Source organism: Spea bombifrons, chromosome 6 (genome assembly GCF_027358695.1).
Source record: "Spea bombifrons isolate aSpeBom1 chromosome 6, aSpeBom1.2.pri, whole genome shotgun sequence".
NCBI classification, from domain to species: domain Eukaryota; kingdom Metazoa; phylum Chordata; class Amphibia; order Anura; family Pelobatidae; genus Spea; species Spea bombifrons.
This window is the reverse complement of record NC_071092.1, coordinates 38742609-38762875: the sequence shown is the minus strand read 5'-3', so window position 1 is coordinate 38762875 and position 20267 is coordinate 38742609. Positions and strand designations below refer to the sequence as shown.

The following is a 20267-nucleotide window of genomic DNA, read 5'->3' as shown; positions in this document are numbered from 1 at the left end:
AAAAGGAAAGCAAATTCTGTCTGTATTAAAATAACATGAAACGGTCAGGAATACCGTGTAGACGTTGGTAATGTTATAAATGACTATTACAGGTGAAACAGCTGATTTTTAATGGAATAAATTCATAGACATACAGAGGCCCCTTATCACTCCCATTGCTTCTATGTTCCAATGCTGTTGTATTCACTAATCAAAGTTTATACTAAAAAAGCTAATTGATAATTAGAAAACCCTTTTGCAATTATGTTACAGGTGGAAATGTCCCCGTTTTCCATGAAAACAGTTAAGTGACCCCAAACTTTTGTTTTTTCTTTAAGGTCTGCTTAATTAAAATCATATGTCCATTTTCATATCATTTTAATGGGTATATTAAAATACACATTTTATTTACACTGTATACAGTATCCCCCCCCCCATATCTTATAGTTGCCTTCATTCTGGCAAAAAGTATCCATCCATGCAAAGGAGCAGCATCAAGCAAAGGCTGGAACACACACCACAAGACAAAACACATACTGTAACACAAAGCTATACACAAAACAATTCCACAGCTGGATGGACCCCAATTGCTAAAAAAGGGGAAAGATGGTTTAAGTACATGACTTTCTTTAAATTATGTATCTATAGATTTGTCAATATTTTTTGGCAATTGTTTAACATTTAGTTTAGGCTTTCATCTTATGGTGAGATCTGTGCCAGACTGGTAGGGCCACCATTATCCGATTAATTTCAGACAACAACGTTGTCAGTTCTCTTGGTTCCATCCTCGCATAAGATAATGAGAATGTTATGCCATTCCCCCATGGCGTGTGTTAACATTGAAGAATTTTCCTAAAAGCACATTACTTTGCAGAAGGAAAAGGAAAAAAAAATGCCTGAAAAACCTAATGTAAATTTGTAATCTGGCATTATTAATATACGAAAAACTAAAGTAACAGTGATTTACAAATTAACATATGATTAGGAAATAACCCTTTGAGTATGCTTACAGCATATATGTATTTAGGGTTGCCACATCAGCCATTTTTCCCATGACAGGGCATTTTACATGTTGCAAGCCAATACATGTGAAGTGCTGCCCCCTGCAGTCTGTTAAATGTATACAAGTTTCAAAAAAACATTAGGCAAACCATTATATATGCCATCAAACATGTCCTTTAATGGCACAGGCAAAAAAAAAAGGTTACATGTAGCCTCAGATTAATTGTGTCATGGACATGCAAGATTGCCACAAACTAGTATCTCCAAAATATTTGCCCCATGTATAGTTTACAAAAAAAGAAAAGGCAGACAAATCATTCTTGTTCACCTTTTTTATATTTTTTTTTATTTATTTGTGTTAAAATTATGAGTTGTATATCCAAACATTGGAATGTGTTAAAAGCATTTTCCATTTGCATAGGTAACTGCATGAGAACATTCAGAGAATCCAAGTTTTGCTTGATTTCCAAAGAGAAAAAATTGTATTTTTGTAGAAGGGGGAAAAAAAAGCTTACATCTATTTTGAAGATAATAGGTACATTGACAAATTACCTCTTATTATGTAAATTGGACTGTGTAGGAGAAAAAAAAAAACACAGAAAAAAAAATATATGCTTCCAGTTATTAAGTGTCGCATCTGCTTTCCGAAAGGTAACGCAACAGCTTCAGGTTTTTGTGGTGCGTCAAGAATGACCTGCAAAATTAAACTATTACTGGATTTACAATTGAATGAAATGTAAATGAGGCAGTTTAGCATCATCCTTTCATAGCAGCTCAGAGCCAACTAATTAGACGGCGCTTCATCCATTGCAGGGCTGAATCGATGGTATGATCTATTTCAGGGAGGTAACTGCCCCCAATGTCACACAAACAACCTGTGTCTTGAGAAATATTTTATCTTTATTTTAATATTGTTTCAGTTGTATCTCTGAATTATCATGTTTCAATATTTCAGCTTCCCCTATATTAAAAATACAGGCAGTCTCTATGCTTCAGATAATTTTGTTTTTCAGTGCCAGTATGAACTGCAGTGCGCAATGAGCAAGACACAGTTCCACCCAGTATCAAGGTAAAAAGCAGCACCAAAAGAGAGTACACAGTAGAGGGGAAGAGACGTTGAGGAGCATGGCATGCCTCCAAGGGCCACAGTACATCATGCGCTCCGCTTATTCCCACTCAAGCTCTAACCCCGCTGATGACAGCCCAGAAGACAGACTTCCAGATCCTCTGACGAATTTAATGTTTTATGCAGGTGGAGCTCTTGCCCAAACAGAAAGGATGGCGAGACCCTTCATTCTTTAATTGTGAATCCTGTTTTCAGACCAGCTCCAATACCTAAGGGATGACGATGACAAAAAAAGGCATTAACATCGCTGCCAAAAAATTAAAATCAGGCACATGGGTAGGTGTATGAGAATTCTTCTGGCCGAATAATGAAACTGTTCAGTGCAATATGACATTCTGCCAGCATGGAAGTGAGGAAACACTAAATAAATGATAATATCCTACATGGACGCCATTAATATTGAGCATGCTAGCCTTCCGTTTGAGTCAAGAATTACAAGAATTAGATTTACTAGCAAAAGCTTTTGTTACAATCATTCATCGATGATGGGATAATGATATACCTTTTATACTGCCAGTACGATTTCATGATCTTGCATTAGTCACTGCATAAGGAATACGTCACATAAAGGAAAAAAAACAAATAAAAATTACCTTGATTGTGCCCTGGCTGTTAGCAGCAATGAGTACGTTGGATTCCTGAAAGACAAAACAGAAATGGCATTTAAATGTTAAAAGGTCACCTAAATCTCCCCTTCAATCAGTCCCTAAATAAAAAAAACAAAACACTTGTAAGTATTACTTTTGTTGAATGTAAAAAAAATTGTTGACAGTGCCGTTTCCATAAGCAGGATTTTGCTCCATTAATTCCTTGAAACATTTTTTGACATACGAGACACTGAGTGTAGTGCCTATCAGGCAGCCATATCGTTATTGATACTTAATTCATAAACATATAATAAAAGGGATTTTAAGGGTGTTATTAATGAGTAGATTTCCCTTGGCATAGAAGTAACTTCTCCACCATTTGTCACCTAGAGATAGACCAGCATCATGACTCCAAGGACACAGCTGTGCTCCCATCAAGCAAAACAGTTTCATTAAGCTAGAGATCAGCCGTTTGGGCAGGTCACTTATTGGTCGCCACGCGTACGGCAGCTTATTTTAAAGGCTCACATTCTATTCACGTAAAGTCGGAAACCCTTCTTCCTTGTTTAGTGCTCACCGGTGCCACTTTAAAACTACGGTATACAGCTCAATTTTCCTTTATTAGTGCCGCTAAAATGCAACAACAAAATGAGAAATTCCTTTTTTCTTAGAAGACTGGGAACAATGCTTTTTTGTTGTTGTAAATACACTTGATTGCCATTCGCTATCATAGATTCTCGATTCTAACAAAAATCGAGTAATTAAATCCACTGCTGCACTGCAGTCCCACTCACCGAGAAGGAATTACTAAAGACAAAATGTATTAATATAAAAGTGACGTTTATCAAACACAGTGATATAACCCCATCTTCTTTTGTGCTTGGACGAGACCCTTTAAAGGACCTGCTTGGTCTACACAGCCTTTTTAGAGGTGAATTAAGTCAGCTGTTTTATGTTGCAGTAAGCAAAGCTCGTCTATGGACGCTCACAACCCCCACCTCCGACTGATGGGAACTGTTCTGAAGCCTTGGCACGCTCTTGATCGTGAAAGATTATTGTTTCTATTGTTAGTGTAATATTTTGCCGCATCAGATGGTTGGTTGTAAAAGGCGTACAGACGAAGTGATTGTGGTGGCCTTGTAAATAAAATTGAAAGCTGAAAACGAACGCGCCAATAAAAATAAATAAAAAAGGAGGTTGAGTATTTTAATGGATTGAATTACTGGGAAATAATTAACATGTTATACGGCTACACTAAGTGGCAATATGTTAGGAGGTGCTGCAGTTAACCATTTAGCTCTTGAGGAATTATAAGGCATTCTACAAAAATTATAAAGCAGAAACATTTGCTACCATGATCTTGAAGAAGCAAATACAGTTTCATTTTGACCTTAAATCGTTTAACCAAGGACCTTTTTGAAGCTCAGTTTCAGTAGCTAGAGAAGGATTATTCTCCCTTTCATGGACATTTTTGAATGTTCGGTTCGTAAATCATAGAACACATGCAGCTACGCAGGACAAAGCGTCATAGCAAAGCGGCTCTTCGTGTTGCTACTATGTGTGATTCACAATCCCAACTGGTTATGGCCAATACAGGAGCGCATCGCCAACATCTCCCCCCCCAAGAACATCGGAGAAATGTTAAACCCAGCACTCACACTTTCATTTGAATCCAAGACATCTTGCCAAGTTAACGTTGCGCTCACACAATGTCCTACATGTAGTGATGCTGGATGCAAAAACATTGATTATGAAAGGGAAACAAGCAGGTGAAAATCACTGCTCAACACATTTTAACGTCAGACTTTGCTAATGGAAGCCAGGTGTTCTGTGCGCACATCCGCATTTTTTGGAATTATGTCTTTTACGAAATGTATTATGATAAAAAATGTCTGTAAATTGGAGTCCTAGCCTAACACTATGCCTGCTGAATCATTTTGCTCTTAACCATCAATTTTTGTTAAGGTTATTTAAATAGTTTTTAATCTCATGTTTTAGCAACCGGTGCTGACCTATTACGTGCAGTCACAGTAGAGTAGCGAATTACTTTGTCTATTGCACGTCGCATGTTGTCGCAGGCAGAATGGAAGGTCCAGGGGATGTGTAGTGATTCATGTGGGAGTAAGTAGCTTATAAGAGCCATTTCATATGCGTCCTCTGCTTTTTTAACCCCTTAACAGGCTGTTTTTGTTTTGTACCCTTCGTGACCAGGTTTTAACTCTTTTGCGGTGCTCGTATTCAGCTGTAATTTTCACCTCTCCCATTTAATGTAGCCACACAAGTTATATATTGTTTTTTTCCAGGACAAGGTATCTTTCTTCAGATACCATTTGTTTTGATCATCTCTCATTTCCTATAAAAGAAATAAAATATGAAAAAAAAAAGCTCTTCTCCCTTGTACTTGAAAAATCTTTTACTCATCTACAAAAGCTAATGAAAAAACTATTAAATAGATTCTATTTGTCCTGAGTTTAGACATACCCAATGTTTTCCAGTGTCATTCTGCCCCCATGTGCTATTTGGGACATCTTTGAAGCCGGCCAGTGCAACGTATACCAACGTATATCAAACCATATATTTTTAAAGAAACTAGACATCCCAGAGTACTTCAAATGCTGGTATTTTCCATTTCCATGCACAATATTCTACCACTAGCCTTTGCCAAAGTTTGTGGTAGTCATTAAAAAAAAAAAAAAAAAAAAAAAAAAAAAAGTTCACACAAATTGTACTTCAGGTATGAGTTTATAGCTCCTGTCGACCACCACCACAATATGTGTTCAGCAACATCTCCCTAGTACAGAGATAACAACCATGGATGGGTATGTTGGGTTGTTTGGGAGGTTAAACGCCACCTTTGGGAAGTGCTCATTTTTTAACTTGGAATTTTGACATATGGTCCATCTGTCACAATGTCCTATTTGGGACATCTTTGAAGCTGGTCAGTTCAATTTACCCAATCAAATCTTATTTTTGAATTTAAAAATGGCAGTATTTTAACCCTTTCCATGCACTAATTTTAACACCAAAATTGTCAAAATTTGTGTTTTATCCCCACACACATTGTACTTCAGGTGTGAATTTTCAGCTCCTGCTATGTCACTGTCTAACAACACCCCAATACGTGTTCAGCAACATCTCTTAAGTACAGTGATACCACCCATGAAAGTAGACACCCCTTGGGTGTTCTACAACAATTCAGCTGTGATGTCTCTTAACACACAATTTTGCTGAATCGGGAAAAGCTTGGTCTTTAACGTTAGCTCTGCATTCGTTAAAAACCCCTTGCTCGCAGCCATCCAACACCTCGGCTGCTGCTGCTAAATTCACGCCAGGAGCTACAATAGCCCTGTCTGTAATATTTTAACAGATTCAAAGCCGATCGTCTTTAGACTTGAAAAGGGATACATTGAGCTCTACTTCAGAAGGAATTCCGCTCGAAAGTTGAACTACTATGAATAATAAGTGGGATAATGAGATGTAAATTGGTTAATACAGACATACAGCAAGCTTCAGAGATCAACCCTGGCACCCCCAAGCCAATTAATAATCTAATCTAGACAGCGAAGGTGGGTCTCATTTTTAAAAAACAGAGATTCCATGAGTGTCTTCCATCCTGAGCAAGAGCAGTGATGATCACGGATGGCCTTGTTAAGTGGTCTTTCAGGATCAATAAAATTAAAACTGCTTAGAGCTTGTGCCTTGTCATGCAAATGCTCTGGAATTATATTAAAGTTTACACTGGGAGGGCTGAGATGTGTGGCACAGCAAGCCAAAACCAGCATATATATATATATAAAAAAAAAAAAAAAATTCCTCTGGAAATCTTCCAACGACATTAAAGACAGGCAGCATCAAAGGGTAAAATTGAGAAGAATCCTGTGAGCTCTAGGACTAACTTAAGATTGCTGCTCACAAGGTTTACACACAATGGAGGATTTAATAAAATGTTACATATTTTTACCTGTAATCAATTACTGAATTGTAAACTATTCAAAGAGAAAGTGAGAAAACAGCCTTAGAAAATAAACAGATCCTCCTGCAAACTCAACTCTAATGAAAGGTCCTAGTGAGCTAGAGTCACATGGTAGAACAGTCCCACCATTTCTCATTACACACTGGCTGAATCCTTGAGTTCTCATGTGCATGAGACACAAGACCCGGAGAGGGAGGGAGTCAGCGGGGCGAGCGTCTGCACAGCCACAGATCAGCACTTTGCTTCAGTAACAAGATACTGGGGCAGTGAAAGGGTTACAGCTACCCACTTAGCTATGGAAAAGCAGGGCCAGTAATATCTTCCGCAAGCAGAGTGTGTAATGGCTTTTCCCTTCTCCTGTGGGCACCCCCCCTCTGTGCAGCATAGTTCTTCTCTAAAGAGGCAAAAATCCTGATGGGTTTGTACACATTCTGTGAGCAGAAGACATTTGTGCCAAGAGACATCCTGGAGGGAAATATACCTTTCGAGCTTAAAGAGCCCATGGCAATCTGAACAGTAAATATACTATGGGCACAGTGAGCTAAGAGTTTTATTCACAGATACCCACTTAACATGATGATGCTAAGACTAGCAAGTCTGTTACCTGGTGGAACTGTGCTCAGTAGTCTTGCTTTCTTATCAAAATACCATCAATTCTGATTTCTTCATTTCCAGCAACTAAGTCTATCTGCTTTTGACATCCAATTTTAACTCCATATCTACATAAGGACTTGCCCCAGCACCAAGATTGCAGCCACAGAATTGGTTCAGATTGCATGCATAGGACTTACCCTGCACAGCAATTGCACCTACAGTGGTCTCCTCTTCCATTTCTCTTTATCTCAGCTCTCCCTTTGATCTTTAACTCACCTTTTTTCCTTTTCACTCTATTTTCTCTTTATCTCTCCCATTTTATCTCCCCCTCTCTTTTTTTATCTGTTCTCTTTATCACTCCTCTCTACCTTACATTTCCCCCCTTTCTTGATCCCTTCTCTCCCTTTTATATCTCCCCCTTTCCCATTATATCCTGTTTTTATCTCATCACCTTAATTTCTCTTCATCTCTCCTCTGATTTCACTTTCCCTCTCCCCTTTGTCCCCATATCTCCTCCATTTATTTTTCTCCCTAGCTCTACATTTACACATCCATGCACACAAACACTTACATACATGCTCACAACCCACCCTCCCTCCACAGCTCAACTGTAGGTTTTCTGATCTTAGGTTACAGAAACATTTTAACAATTCTGGTAACCTGTCCAGTTCTAAAAAGATGGTTTGAGACACCAAATCCGGCTCTGATTTTAGTTATAGATGCAGAAAGCCATAAAAGGGCAGGAAGGAGAAGTATATACACAATATAAACCTCAGCAAGGCTGTGTGTACTGAAATAAAACCAACCATTACGTGAATCAAAGCAGAGCTAAAACTCACAGAAATAAAGTAACCACTATAGACCAGAATTGAAAGCTCTTGAAAACACATCACTGCCATGTCTCGCTCAACTTTCACCATGGACGTCTAGTTAAAACACAGCAGAGTTCTCATTATTGTACACAAACATGGAAACAAAGCACACACTTGTTTTGCTAAATATAACCCCCAATAATATACAAGGAAAATGCTTACAGTCTGTAATAAATCCAATGTACAAGCATGAAATCCCAGATAGCATCATCTGCTTTTCTTAAGAGGCATGTTTTAATGCAAGCTACTCACTCTGATTCTATCAAGATTGCAATTTTACAGACTATTAAGTTGATCACGGGGGCTTAAAATTACATGATTAAGATGGCCCGGCTCACCAGTATATAAATCTTAAAGACCTGTGGGCTAAGCCAAGGAGCAGAACAGCTCTGGGGAACTGTTGCTGTCACAGCACTTAGCAAAAGCAAATTCATTCATTGAAATGACCTATAATTTGAAATTGTTTAACTTTTAAGGTAAATTTGTGTCTGAGCGGCAAGGCCAGCATATATTATATAATTATATATTTCTTCTTGTCCTGAAGTTCCCTATTGCCCCCTTCATCGGCACAAAGCTTCCCTTGAGCCAATCGACGACAACCAGTAACATCCTAACCGGGATGAGAACTTAACGGAGAGAGGAATAAGCATGCATATTCTGTGAAGACAAAGGTGTTTTTCTAATATAGTCTAATATAGTCTGATACATACATTTATTAAGTTTAGAGATTTCAGAAAAGCGACAGATCTGCTTTAACACAAACATAGGTGGATTTGTATGAGCGATGCTAGATATGAAAGGACAGCGGCGAGGCACGGGAAAGGCATGGATGAAAGCAGAATTCTCAAACTGATTACAGATGAGTGCAGGAAAAAGGAGGTTAAAGGGACAACGGTGAAATATGTGGACAACCAGAAAGGGACAGAGACAAAAAGGGGAGAAATGAGAAGTAGAAGAGGCAGGGAGAAAATCAGATAAACAGGGGGGGGTGTAAAACTAGTCGATAAATAGAATAAGGAGAGACGACCTAAAATGTATTGCAGGCTGTTAAATTTACAACAAACTTACAGGGGAAAATGATGTAACGAGTAATTAGTAACGCCCCATTAATACACGAAAACGTATGTCCCAGCCTTGTTGGTGCATTGATCTGTGGTGCTCTTTTTAACTACATAAACATATCAGTAAGGGCACGGGCTGTGCATATTAAGAGCGTGTACAGAGAGGAACGATCTGGCTCAGAGCTTCCTTTCCAGAGCCAGACAGAGATCTCCAGTATTACTATAGGAAGACTGCTTGTTGCGTGCAGACACTGGAACTGCACCCACTCAGATTCAGGCTTCCACACTAACCTATCTCCAGTTTGCTGCTAAAGTGCTTCAATGTATCTCAATCACTACAGTTATGGTGAGTAAAGGTGACTGAAAACCCTTCCACTTAAAATTAAGGGGGTAGTAGAAGAATTATACTCATCTCATGTACAGACACCAAACAATCCAGAAGGCTTGTTTTTTCCCTCAGAAATCTCTCGGCGCTGCCACAACCACAGGGGATTCTGGGTAGGAGCATGCAAATAAGGTCAACAATGATCTTTTGCCTCATTGTTGACCTTATTTGCATGTGCCTACCCAGAATCCCGTGTGGTTGTGGCAGCGCCGAGAGATTTCTGAGGGAAAAAACAAGCCTTCTGGCAGCACCATAAGATTTGAGGGAAAAACAAACCTGGCTTGTCTGGTATCTGCAGATGAGTGTTTAATAATGCTTCTACTATCACTGTATCTACAAAGAAAAACTCAACATATAGAAATGGGAGTTATAAATTGTCTCCATAATTTGTTTTAAAAGCTACATTAACACATTGTATAATGCACTTTACAGTACAATTAAACAGGAAATTACCGTATTTGCTCGATTATAAGACGAGGTTTTTTCCAGAGCAAATGCTCTGAAAAATACCCCTCGTCTTATAATCGGGGTCGTCTTCTAATCAGACCCCAAAAAAATGGCTGGGGCCATGCTGCTTACCGGTCGTGAGCAGCGTCTCTTCCGTTAGAAGCAGGAGGACAGGAAGCTTGTAGCTTCCTCACAGAACTCTATCTCCCCCTCCCTCCTCTGGGGGCGGGCCAGAGAAGTTGCTGGTACAGCCGGTCCCCTGCAGAAGTCTTCGAGTGAGAGATCTGCAGTTCAGGTAAGGGGGTGGGGGAGGGTTTTTGGGTAAGTATGTGTGATTAATGTGTGAAGTATGTGTGATTAATGGAATGAATGAGTATTTAAATGTTTGTGAATGTGTGTTTGTGTGTGATAGCATGGATGTGTAAGGGGGTGGGGGTTGTAGCATGGCATAGGGAGGCTGTAATCCCACTACTATCATCCCCAGGTTCCAGCATGTACTGGCTGCCTTGGCTTGATAGGAGTGTGATTGCTGGACCTCCAGAAATGCATTTTAACCCCCTATATGCCACTCAGCCCCATGATATGCATATATACCTCCAGAAATGCATTTTAACCCCCTATATGCCACTCAGCCCCATGATATGCCTTTTAACCCCCTATATGCCAGAGTGGCATATAGGGGTATAAGGCATATCATGGGGCAGAGTGGCAAATAGGGGGGGTATAAAGCATTTCTGGGGGCAGAGTGGCATAACTGGGGGGGGCAGGTTGGCAAATAAAAGGAAATTTAAAAAATATATTTACATGAATTAATATTTACTGGTAAAACTTTTTTTCCTATAGGGTCATCTTATATTCAGGCTTTTTGTTTTTTTCCTAAATTAATATTTTGATTTTGGGGGGTCGTCTTATAATCGAGCAAATACGGTAATAAAACACACAATGTTCCCATACAGAAGTTTTTGTGGCCTTCCTAAGCACATAAGTAAAAGAGCACAAAGGAATACAAGAGATTTAGCACTAATTTACTCTGACGGTACCCTATGTTACTCTATCGCAGTAACCAACGATAAACACTGGCATGTTGATTACAGCAACACAAGGCAGAGAAACCGGGGGCCCTATGCAAACCCATTACAGCATTATACCCTAGCATGTATAGGAACCACCACTATTTCACATTAATGTCAGGACACCGTGGAATAAAGCATAAATAACGCAGGAACTCCTTTGTGTGTTTTTTTCTTTACACTCCCTAATCTGCCAAAACACTTGCACAACATTGTATCTCTTTACAACGTGCCAAGAGCTCTCCTGCCACTTAAATGTTTTTCTTCGTGCCAGAGAACATTCTTAATTTCATATCCCCTTTCACTTGGATGTGTTCTGAAGGATATCTCAAAGCCTTCCATGTTGCCAAGTCACAGCTTTAACATTTCATCTTCTTCCCATTCTCTGCCAAGCTATTTCATGAAGTTCTACCTTGCTTCATCCCACATCACTCAGCGATGGATATCTGCTCGCACCACAAATGTTAGAATGCAGCCAGTCTTGCTCAGCCACCTTCATGCCAAAGCACATCTTTAACATTGTATCTCCTTTGCTTTCTCTGTTGTCTTGCAATATACCGATAAATAAATTGCCACCTCTCTCTTGGAGATGCTGTTAATCACACTCTCCAGGTGTCAGCCATAAAAAAGATGGACAACAGCACTTCCGCAACCTTCAATAACCATGAGAGGATGCGGGTAGTGAATGCCTGATGCATTAACCCCTTCAACAGGCTAATGGAATGGAAGTTAATGAAACCTAGTTCGGAGTCATCATTCCCATGTCAGCAGTGCAGGAGAGAATGAGTACATAGAGGGATAAATAAGATCTAAGATGACTTAAAGGTCCCTGCCAATTACACAAAATGCAGTCACTGACCAGGTCCTTCATGGGATTAAAAGGAAGAGCTTATGATGATGCTCAGAGGGGATAAAGAATTATAATAGTCTTATGCCTAGCATGTGCACAGACTAGAAAGGAGGAGTGGGCAGGGGATTAAATCTTCAGTAGCAACATAGAACACTTGGATCAGATCTTATCCTTTTAAATGTGTGATTAATATCAACTGCACTGTCTTATATATGGTTAAAAAGGGTTAGTAGCCAGAATCAGTACAGCATGGCATTAAAGTGGTCTAGAACCAGTTACCCTCTGGTGAATCGCTGTTAAAGGGCTATCACATTTCAGACATGGGACGTAGGTAGCATCGAAGGGCCAGCATAGTGACCAGCTAAATGTTTTGTTTTCTCAGAAACACTTAGAACGCAATCATCATCCTACTTAGCTTAACCGAGATACTCAGCAATCAAATGCCAGGTGACAGAAATCAAGCACCGGCGTTATCTGACCAATTTCTCCACATTTCATCTTGTGTGTTACAGGGAATAGGCTGCTTGTTAACAAGAATCTATTAAATCTGTACATCTTGTAAGTTAACATTTTCATGTAAAAGTATTTCCGACAATAAAAGTGTGTAGTCTATGAGAGTTACTGTGCATTTACTGTAAAAATAAGTTTGGAAAAAAAAAGGCGGTTTTACATGGTCCTCTATTTTACACCAATGTGGCAAAATAACTTTCTTCTGTTATAGAAGAGTATGGAAAGAATTTGCTATGAACAGAAGATGGATTAAGAACTGGGCCTTGAGAGAAAACAATCAATGGTAGCCCCGTTGCACATATATGCAATGCTTGTTGACCACAGTGCCTCTGATTTGCTTACATGTATGCCAGTAATATGTTTGAAAGGGAATGCTCGGTGGCTGTAGATCATGGTGTAGATGTTGGAGGTTGGCTAACTCGCAGTAACTAAGTGTCCAGCAAAAACAAAAGGCCAAGCTATAATCTTACCGTACAGACATCCAACTTTCAATAGCCAGCTCATGAGTGCTCGTTTACTATAACGATACATACTAACCCAGCCAAATGCAATATGCTTTCCAAGCACAGATAACAGTCACAAATAAAAACAGAAACCAAGGGATATTTATCAGAAGTTCCATGGACACAATACAAATAACCTACGAAAGTTATGAGCGTCATGAGCGAGTTAAAGCTGAATAACTAAATGCAGCACTAGAAACATATTGGCCAGTACTACTGAATTTCTTTGTTCATGTAACATTTTGCATCGTTCACACTTTTTAATATTAGAGTCTATTTTTACTTTTTTCTGAAGATAAAGCCTAAAAGGTTGTTGGCATATGCATTAACCCCTTAAGGACCGGGCTCATTTTTCGTTTTCTACCCTGTGGGACCGAGGCTGTTTTGACACTTTTGTGGTGCTTGTGTTCAGGTGTAATTTTCTCCTCACCCATTTAGTGTACCCACATAAGTTATATATTGTTTTTTTCAGGACAAGATGGGCTTTCTTCAGATACCATTATTTTGATCGTATCATCTTATTTACTATAAAAAAAAATAAAAAAAACATGGTGAAAAATTGAAAAAAAAGACATTTTATGACTTTTATTTGAAAAATCTTTTACTCACCTAAAAAAGCAAGTAAAAAAACTAGCTAAATAGATTCTACTACTTGTCCTGAGTTTAGAGATACCCAATGTTTTTATGTTTTTTTGCTGTTTTTTGTACGTTATAGGGCAATAAGTACAAGCAGCGTTTTATGATTTCCAAATCTTTTTTAACAAATCTGGTCAGTCTGCCTCCATCTCCTCTTTGGAACATCTTTGAAGCTGGTTAACTCAATTTAACCCATTCAAACCATATATTTTTGAAAACTAGACACCCCAGGGTATTCCAAATGCTGTTATTTTAACCCTTTCCATGCACCAATTATACAACTACACTTTGTCAAACTTTGTAATAGTAATTTTTTTTATTTTTATTTCCACACAAATTGTACTTTAGTTATAGATATACAGGTTCTGGTATATGTCACTATCAAACAACACCCCAATGTGTGTTCAGCAACATCTCCTGAGTACAGCGATACCCCACATGCATGGGTTTGTCAGATTGTTTGGCTGGTAAAAGGCTACTTTTGGGGCATGCGTAATCCAGGTGGTCATTTGGTCATTCTGCCTCCATCTCCTCTTTGGAATATCTTTGAAGCCGGTTAACTCAATTTAACCCATTCAAACCATATATTTTGGAAAACTAGACACCCCAGGGTATTCCGAATGCTGTTATTTTAACCCTTTCCATGCACCAATTATAGAACTACACTTTGTCAAACTTTGTAATAGTAATTTTTTTTCACACAAATTGTACTTTAGTTATAGATATACAGGTTCTGGTATATGTCACTGTCAAACAACCCCCCAATATGTGTTCAGGAACATCTCCTGAGTGCAGTGATACCCGACATGCATGGGTTTGTCGGGTTGTTTCAGATTTAAAATGCCACATTTGGGAAGTGTGCTTTTTTTCTCCATTTTGGTCAGTCTGTACCTATGCCCTATCTGTGAGCTAGGCCACTCCAATTTACCCCATCAGCCATATTTTTTATATATTAGACACCCCTTGGGTATTTGAAGTGCTTTTATTTTAACTCTGAGATTTTTGAGAAATTTTAGCACTTGCTCAAAATAATAAACTTTATTTTTTTATTTTTTTTAATACTTTTTTTATATTTTTTTTTACACATTGTGCTGGTACTGGATGGTTCATCTAGTGACATCACTGCATAATTATTTTTAAATGTTAGCACATTTTTTTTTTCCATTTTTTTATTTTTTATTTTTTTTTTGAATATTTTACTAATCACATAGTGATTAGAAAGCTGGGCTCCATTGACTTGCATGGTTGAATGCAGTACCTGTATTCAACCAGCAAGTGGAGCCAGTTCTCTAGAGGGTCTGGAGACCCTCTAGCGAACTTTTTCGTCTCTATTGTTTTATTTCCCGGGCCGCCGCCATCTTACTTGATGGCGAAGATCACCGGCAGCTGCGGCTGTGACCGCTCTCCGGAGCGGTCACAGCCCACCTAAAGGTAAGTGTTTGGTGTCGCTGGATGCCTCCTGATCGAGGCATTCCAGCGACACCATTTAAGTTTAGGAGGCGATCGTTGATCGCCTCCTAAACGCTTTTAAAACGGGCGTCCGCCGCCATACAATGTATGGCGGCTGTTGACGCCCCGGGGAGGGGCCAGACATGGCCCCCGATGCCGATCTCGGCCTTGCTGAATGCCTCGACATCGAGGCATTGCAGCAAGGCCGTTTAAGCGAAGAAAGTGATCCTTGATCACTTTCTAAGCTTATTTAACTTTTTGACGGTTCAGGACCGTCAAAGGTCATTTAGTGACCTTCTTGTCATGACGGTCCTGAACCGGCAAAGGTCGCGAAGGGGTTAAAGAGACTTGGTAATAGTTTGTATTTTGTATTAAAGTAAACCTGCAGAGAAGAGTATAAAAACGGTAGATCTGCTGAGGTTTATTTGCTTAACTATGCCATGAGCATCGGATGAACTGGCCTGCGGTAAAGCACAAGTGACCCGATTAGGCCGCTGAGCTATAAAATGCAAAATACCAGAAAGTACCAGAATACCGTTGTTTATAGAGTGCCAACAAAATACTTAATAGCATGGGATATAGTGTAGGCAGGGATAGAAGAGGTCAGCTGGCAGGTGCTGAAAATGGAGAGACTTTGCTCCAATCAATTTACATAAAAATAAAATCCGATAGCGGACCTATACATTTTACCCTATGTAAGACATCAGGATGCAAAGTTATTTCATACTGCAAGAACACCAAGAGGTCAGTGAAGCGGGACTCATTCCATTACATGGAGTAGTAATTGCGGTGCGCACATGCACACCTTCTATTCGGGAAACATAATTGCAGCACATTTAACCAGAAACCTGCTTCTCAAAATGATGAAATGTTACAGAAACCTGAAAATTGAAATGTAATTTGTGCTCCCTTTACGCAACAGACCATTAAAGTGTGGAACTTTCAAAGGCTTAATTTATTAAACAATGTCTGCTTACGATTAACGGCCCCAGACTCCCTCTCAGCCTCTAGACACTTTAACCTTTACCAAATCTACCTTGCGCTTCGGTTTTTTTTGTACCTGAATACTGGTTGATCCCAGCACTGATTACTTCTGCAGCACTCCTGGTGCTTTTTCTCTCCCTCCCCTCTCGATTGCCTTATCTGCAGTAATGAACTCTTTCAGACACGCAGCCGGCAAATTACACGGCTCCTTCCTAACTATTATGAGGGTGGGAGAATTAATATGCAGGATCATACTTGCGTCCGTGCATGAACACCTATTGTATTGTTCCAAGAACTATCATGCGGCTCCAGGGATGGCATTCGTGACAAAGATTCTGCACAGCTGTAGGACCAGCCTTTGGGCGACTACTAGTCCAAAAATTGAGAAACGTGCCATAGTGTGTTAAGATAATACAGCCAATGTTCATGCTTTAACACCCAACAACTCATTTGTTTACTTCTTGCCTTCTGAACTTTTCTGCTGACATCAGTAGCTTTACATATTACACCGAAGGCCAACATGACAGAAAAGAATATGAATGCGAAAAACACACATTTTCCAATTAAAAAAACCCCATTGTTTTACTTTAAGCTAATGGATCATCAAAACAAAGGTGAACAGTAGAAGGAATCTCATTATCATACATTCTATCCACATAAACAGAGGATAAAAGCAATCTTACCCCATCAGGGAGTGATCTCCAACACACAGCACTCACAAACTCATTGGTGTCATCTTCTTTACGGTCCTTGTCAAGAACACTCTTAACAGTGTCAAACTTGAAAGTCAGCAAGGTCTTGGAAAGTCCTTTGTAGTACAGGTAGAGGGAATTGTTTTCACTTCCTGTGAAACAAATAATGAATCATATGCATCTTAATTGGATAGGATATTCATGGGTCATGATAGTAAACATGGGGTACAGCAGTACTTAATGTGTTGGAAATTCTTAAATAAATGCTTGGAACAAAAAATCCACTTGTTTCAATGAGCTAAGAAATGATGATCCTTCATGCGCAGATGAAAAGGCTTGTACGGCACTTATATATGTAAATAGAGCAAGACAAAATGGGGTATAAGATGTTGTAAGCCAAAACAGGCTTCAAAAGCGTGCGTTAAAATAAAGTCATAATTTCCATTTACCCAAACTGAAGGTAAACACTACAACTGCCAGGTAAAGAGTGGAAAATAAACCGGTAATAGAGGAGGAGAAACAAACAAAATAATGTCTGCAAATACTAAGCGTCAAAACCTTTATAAAATATACTGACCGCAGGCAATATAGTCTCCGTTAGATGCCAAGCCAACAAAATTCTTTTCATTGATATGTCCCTTGAAAGAACGCAGGCAATGAGGCCTGGATACACTCCACAGCTTCAGCTGACTATCTGTAGACCTAAAAATAAAAAATAGGTGTAAAAGCAGCTAAAGTATACACCTGCAAATGTCACAGAACCCCTATGGTCACAGTCGTTGAAAAAGGTACTCTAATGAGGCTCATCAGGCTCCCATTCTTAATTTGTGGCACATGAGAACTTAAAAAGCATAATGTCACCAATGGGGAAGAAAAAAAATGCATTTCTTAAACTTGCCCCAATCCGACATTTCAATGGCTGCTTGCAATTGATAGGAGTGCTTTCTGTACATGGATACAGCTGTACACAGATGTATTTGGCCAAACATCTCCTGCAAGCCTAAGATATGGGATATATATCTATCTATATCTATATACATACACACACACACATACACACCAATATGTGGCACATGAGAATGTATCTTTAAGGCATATGTGAGGGACACTAGGCTGCCTTGTTAAAAATGCAGATAAGTGCATTAGTTGCACCTAGAGCAACACAGCTCAAGGGGTAACAATTACATGAAAGCTTCCGTTGCCCAAAACACACAGGGAAGTTTATATAATTTTTCACTATTTTCTAGGGCTATTTACAGCAGTTGTTTCCTGCTGCTTGGCCCAAGCTATTAAAGTCTCTGCGAGTATCCATGGTGATTTACCTATCACACGAAAAGCCTATCAGACACTCCACGTTAACTCCGGATGCTTGAAATGGTAGAAATTGCAGGGTCAGAGAAAGGAAAGAATTTTATGGGAAAACCGCTGTTTCTGATTTATTAAGACAGTGAACTTTTAAACCATTTTCCAAAAAACCCTATACAACAGTAGTGTAAAGAATACAAAATGAATTACATTATATGTGGTTTGCAAGTTTTTTTCCCCCTACTTAGAACGGTGCTAAAGTTGCAATACAACACTGCAAAACGTGACCTGCAGAGAAAACCCTGCCTTTCTTCCGGAAATGTTGGTGCTTAAACTGCTACCTTAGAAAGCTCAAACATACAATCATCAGCTTGTAAGAGGCAGATAATTGCTCCATTAAACAAAAACCTGTCTGGGACTTTATCTTCCAGCTTTATGGTTATAGGACTTTGTACAGTGGACCGGGTGCTTATCCTTGCACGGCTCTGGAATATTTTTACATCAATGTTTTACATGGATATTCTTAATTAGATGCTGAATTTATTTTCTTGGTACTCACGCAGAGACTATTTCATCCCCGTTCACAAACTTGGCGTAGGACACAGCTTTCCGATGCCCTTTGAACACCATAATGGGCTGTTTAGTGTTCCGAAGGTCATAATAGTGGACACAGTGATCTGAAAATAAAATAGATAAAACTTGCGCTTGATTATGTTCAAGTATACTGCAAGACTGGGCAAATCCATGCACAATTAAGGATACAAAATATAAGGGTAAGCTTGATTTCCCAAAACAAAAGCCTAAAAAAACCCCAAATAAAACTAAACAAGAAAGAACTACCTGCAGGTATTCTGTAGGAGCCATGTCTACCCTACTTATGGATTCAAGTTCTACACAAAAGGTTTTCAGACTCTCCCGATACATTACACTATCTTAGGTCTCCTTTATAAAGCAGAGTGCATGTGTGTCATTAACACGCAAGTCATTTGCAAAATAATTACAATATTTCATGTTTAAAAACCCCACATGGGGATAAATCCTTTGAGTTCTCTGCTGTTAATTTTTTAGAACAACCTCAGCTCATGTTGCGGGCAGTGCAAGTCTAAACAGAAATATCATTACAGCAAGCTCTAAACTAAGGTTAATAATGAAAAGGTTTGGAAAAAATATGAATTAAAATAAAAAATGTGAGTCAGTCAACTGAAAATATCTATTCAGCTAGCGGTGGAAATACTGCATTGTGCATGTTTGTTAAAAATACACTGTACTGCAAAACCAGTTAAATACCACCTTTTATGAGCGGCGCAGCTTACACGTAAGCAGTAAACACCACTCGAAATTTAAAATAAATATTGATTTTTTTTTCCTCTTCACAGCAGAGAGAAAACGCTCAACGATCAAATGCCAAGATTAAAGTCAGTACGAGCCGAGCCACAAGCTTCTTTCACTAGGGAATGCCACTTAACAAAAAAAAACGACCAAGAGAAAGTGGGCTGCGTTGTGTAGGTCCCTCAAACACAGCTTATATCCTGGAATAACCCAAGCAATATCTTTACCCACCGGTGAACCGAGATTAACTTCCAGGGCTCCCACTGGCAATAAATAAAATACATTTTAAACATGTCCTGCTAAATTCAGACTCCAAAAAATGAGGCGTTAAGACCAGCCACATTGTAACCTTGATGCTCAAGTGGAGCCATGTAAATAATGACGTGGCCAAGAGTGATTACAGGACACGCATCGCTTTCGGCACAGTTCCTAGACCGGCTAAAATTAGAAGCTTAATCATTAATTGGTTGTTCAAACCCAGAGTGTGGAAAACACGCGAGTTCTGTTTTCCTTTGTTACGATCTCAGTTTTCCTCCCACATGAACTAAAAGAAATCTTTTATGCGTATTTATTCCCCCTTCCTCCAAACCCGACGGCTGCTGTAAGCGTAGATGGCGGAAGCAGAGGGAACAGCTGGCGTACCTTTAAAGAGACAGCTATGCTTCCCAGCCATATGGATTTCCTTGCAAGAAGATTAAAGAGGGAAAAAAAGCTCCATCTGGATTTGCAGCGAAGAAAAGAATAAGGAGTACAAGCTAGGAAACGAATAATAAAAGGAGCTTAAATATGACTGTCACTTATCCTATTTAGGGAAAAATAACTGGCAACGGGGTTTCAGGGCAAGAATACCACTGACAGGTAGCCACGCAGGGTTTGTCTAACAGCTGCTTCTAGTATAAAGGGAAACTCCAGT

General features: G+C 39.3%; 1 protein-coding gene and 1 non-coding gene across 3 annotated transcripts in view; both read right to left on the bottom strand.

The window, feature by feature from the left end:
- Positions 1-1863: 1863 nt before the first annotated feature.
- COP1 (COP1 E3 ubiquitin ligase) overlaps positions 1864-20267 on the bottom strand; it is a 63443-nt gene continuing 45039 nt past the window's right edge. For both annotated transcript variants that reach the window (XM_053468959.1, XM_053468961.1), the window contains exons 16-20: positions 18585-18702; positions 17298-17422; positions 16712-16872; positions 2701-2745; positions 1864-2316 (exon numbers count right to left, since the gene is read on the bottom strand). In XM_053468959.1, coding sequence (XP_053324934.1) covers positions 2299-2316; positions 2701-2745; positions 16712-16872; positions 17298-17422; positions 18585-18702 — 467 coding nt within the window. In that variant the 3' untranslated portion in view covers positions 1864-2298. The remainder of the gene's footprint in view (positions 2317-2700; positions 2746-16711; positions 16873-17297; positions 17423-18584; positions 18703-20267) is intronic.
- On the bottom strand, positions 9347-9480 carry LOC128501074 (small Cajal body-specific RNA 3). Its single transcript, XR_008355013.1, has one exon. It is a non-coding gene; the product is annotated as a small Cajal body-specific RNA 3 (non-coding RNA).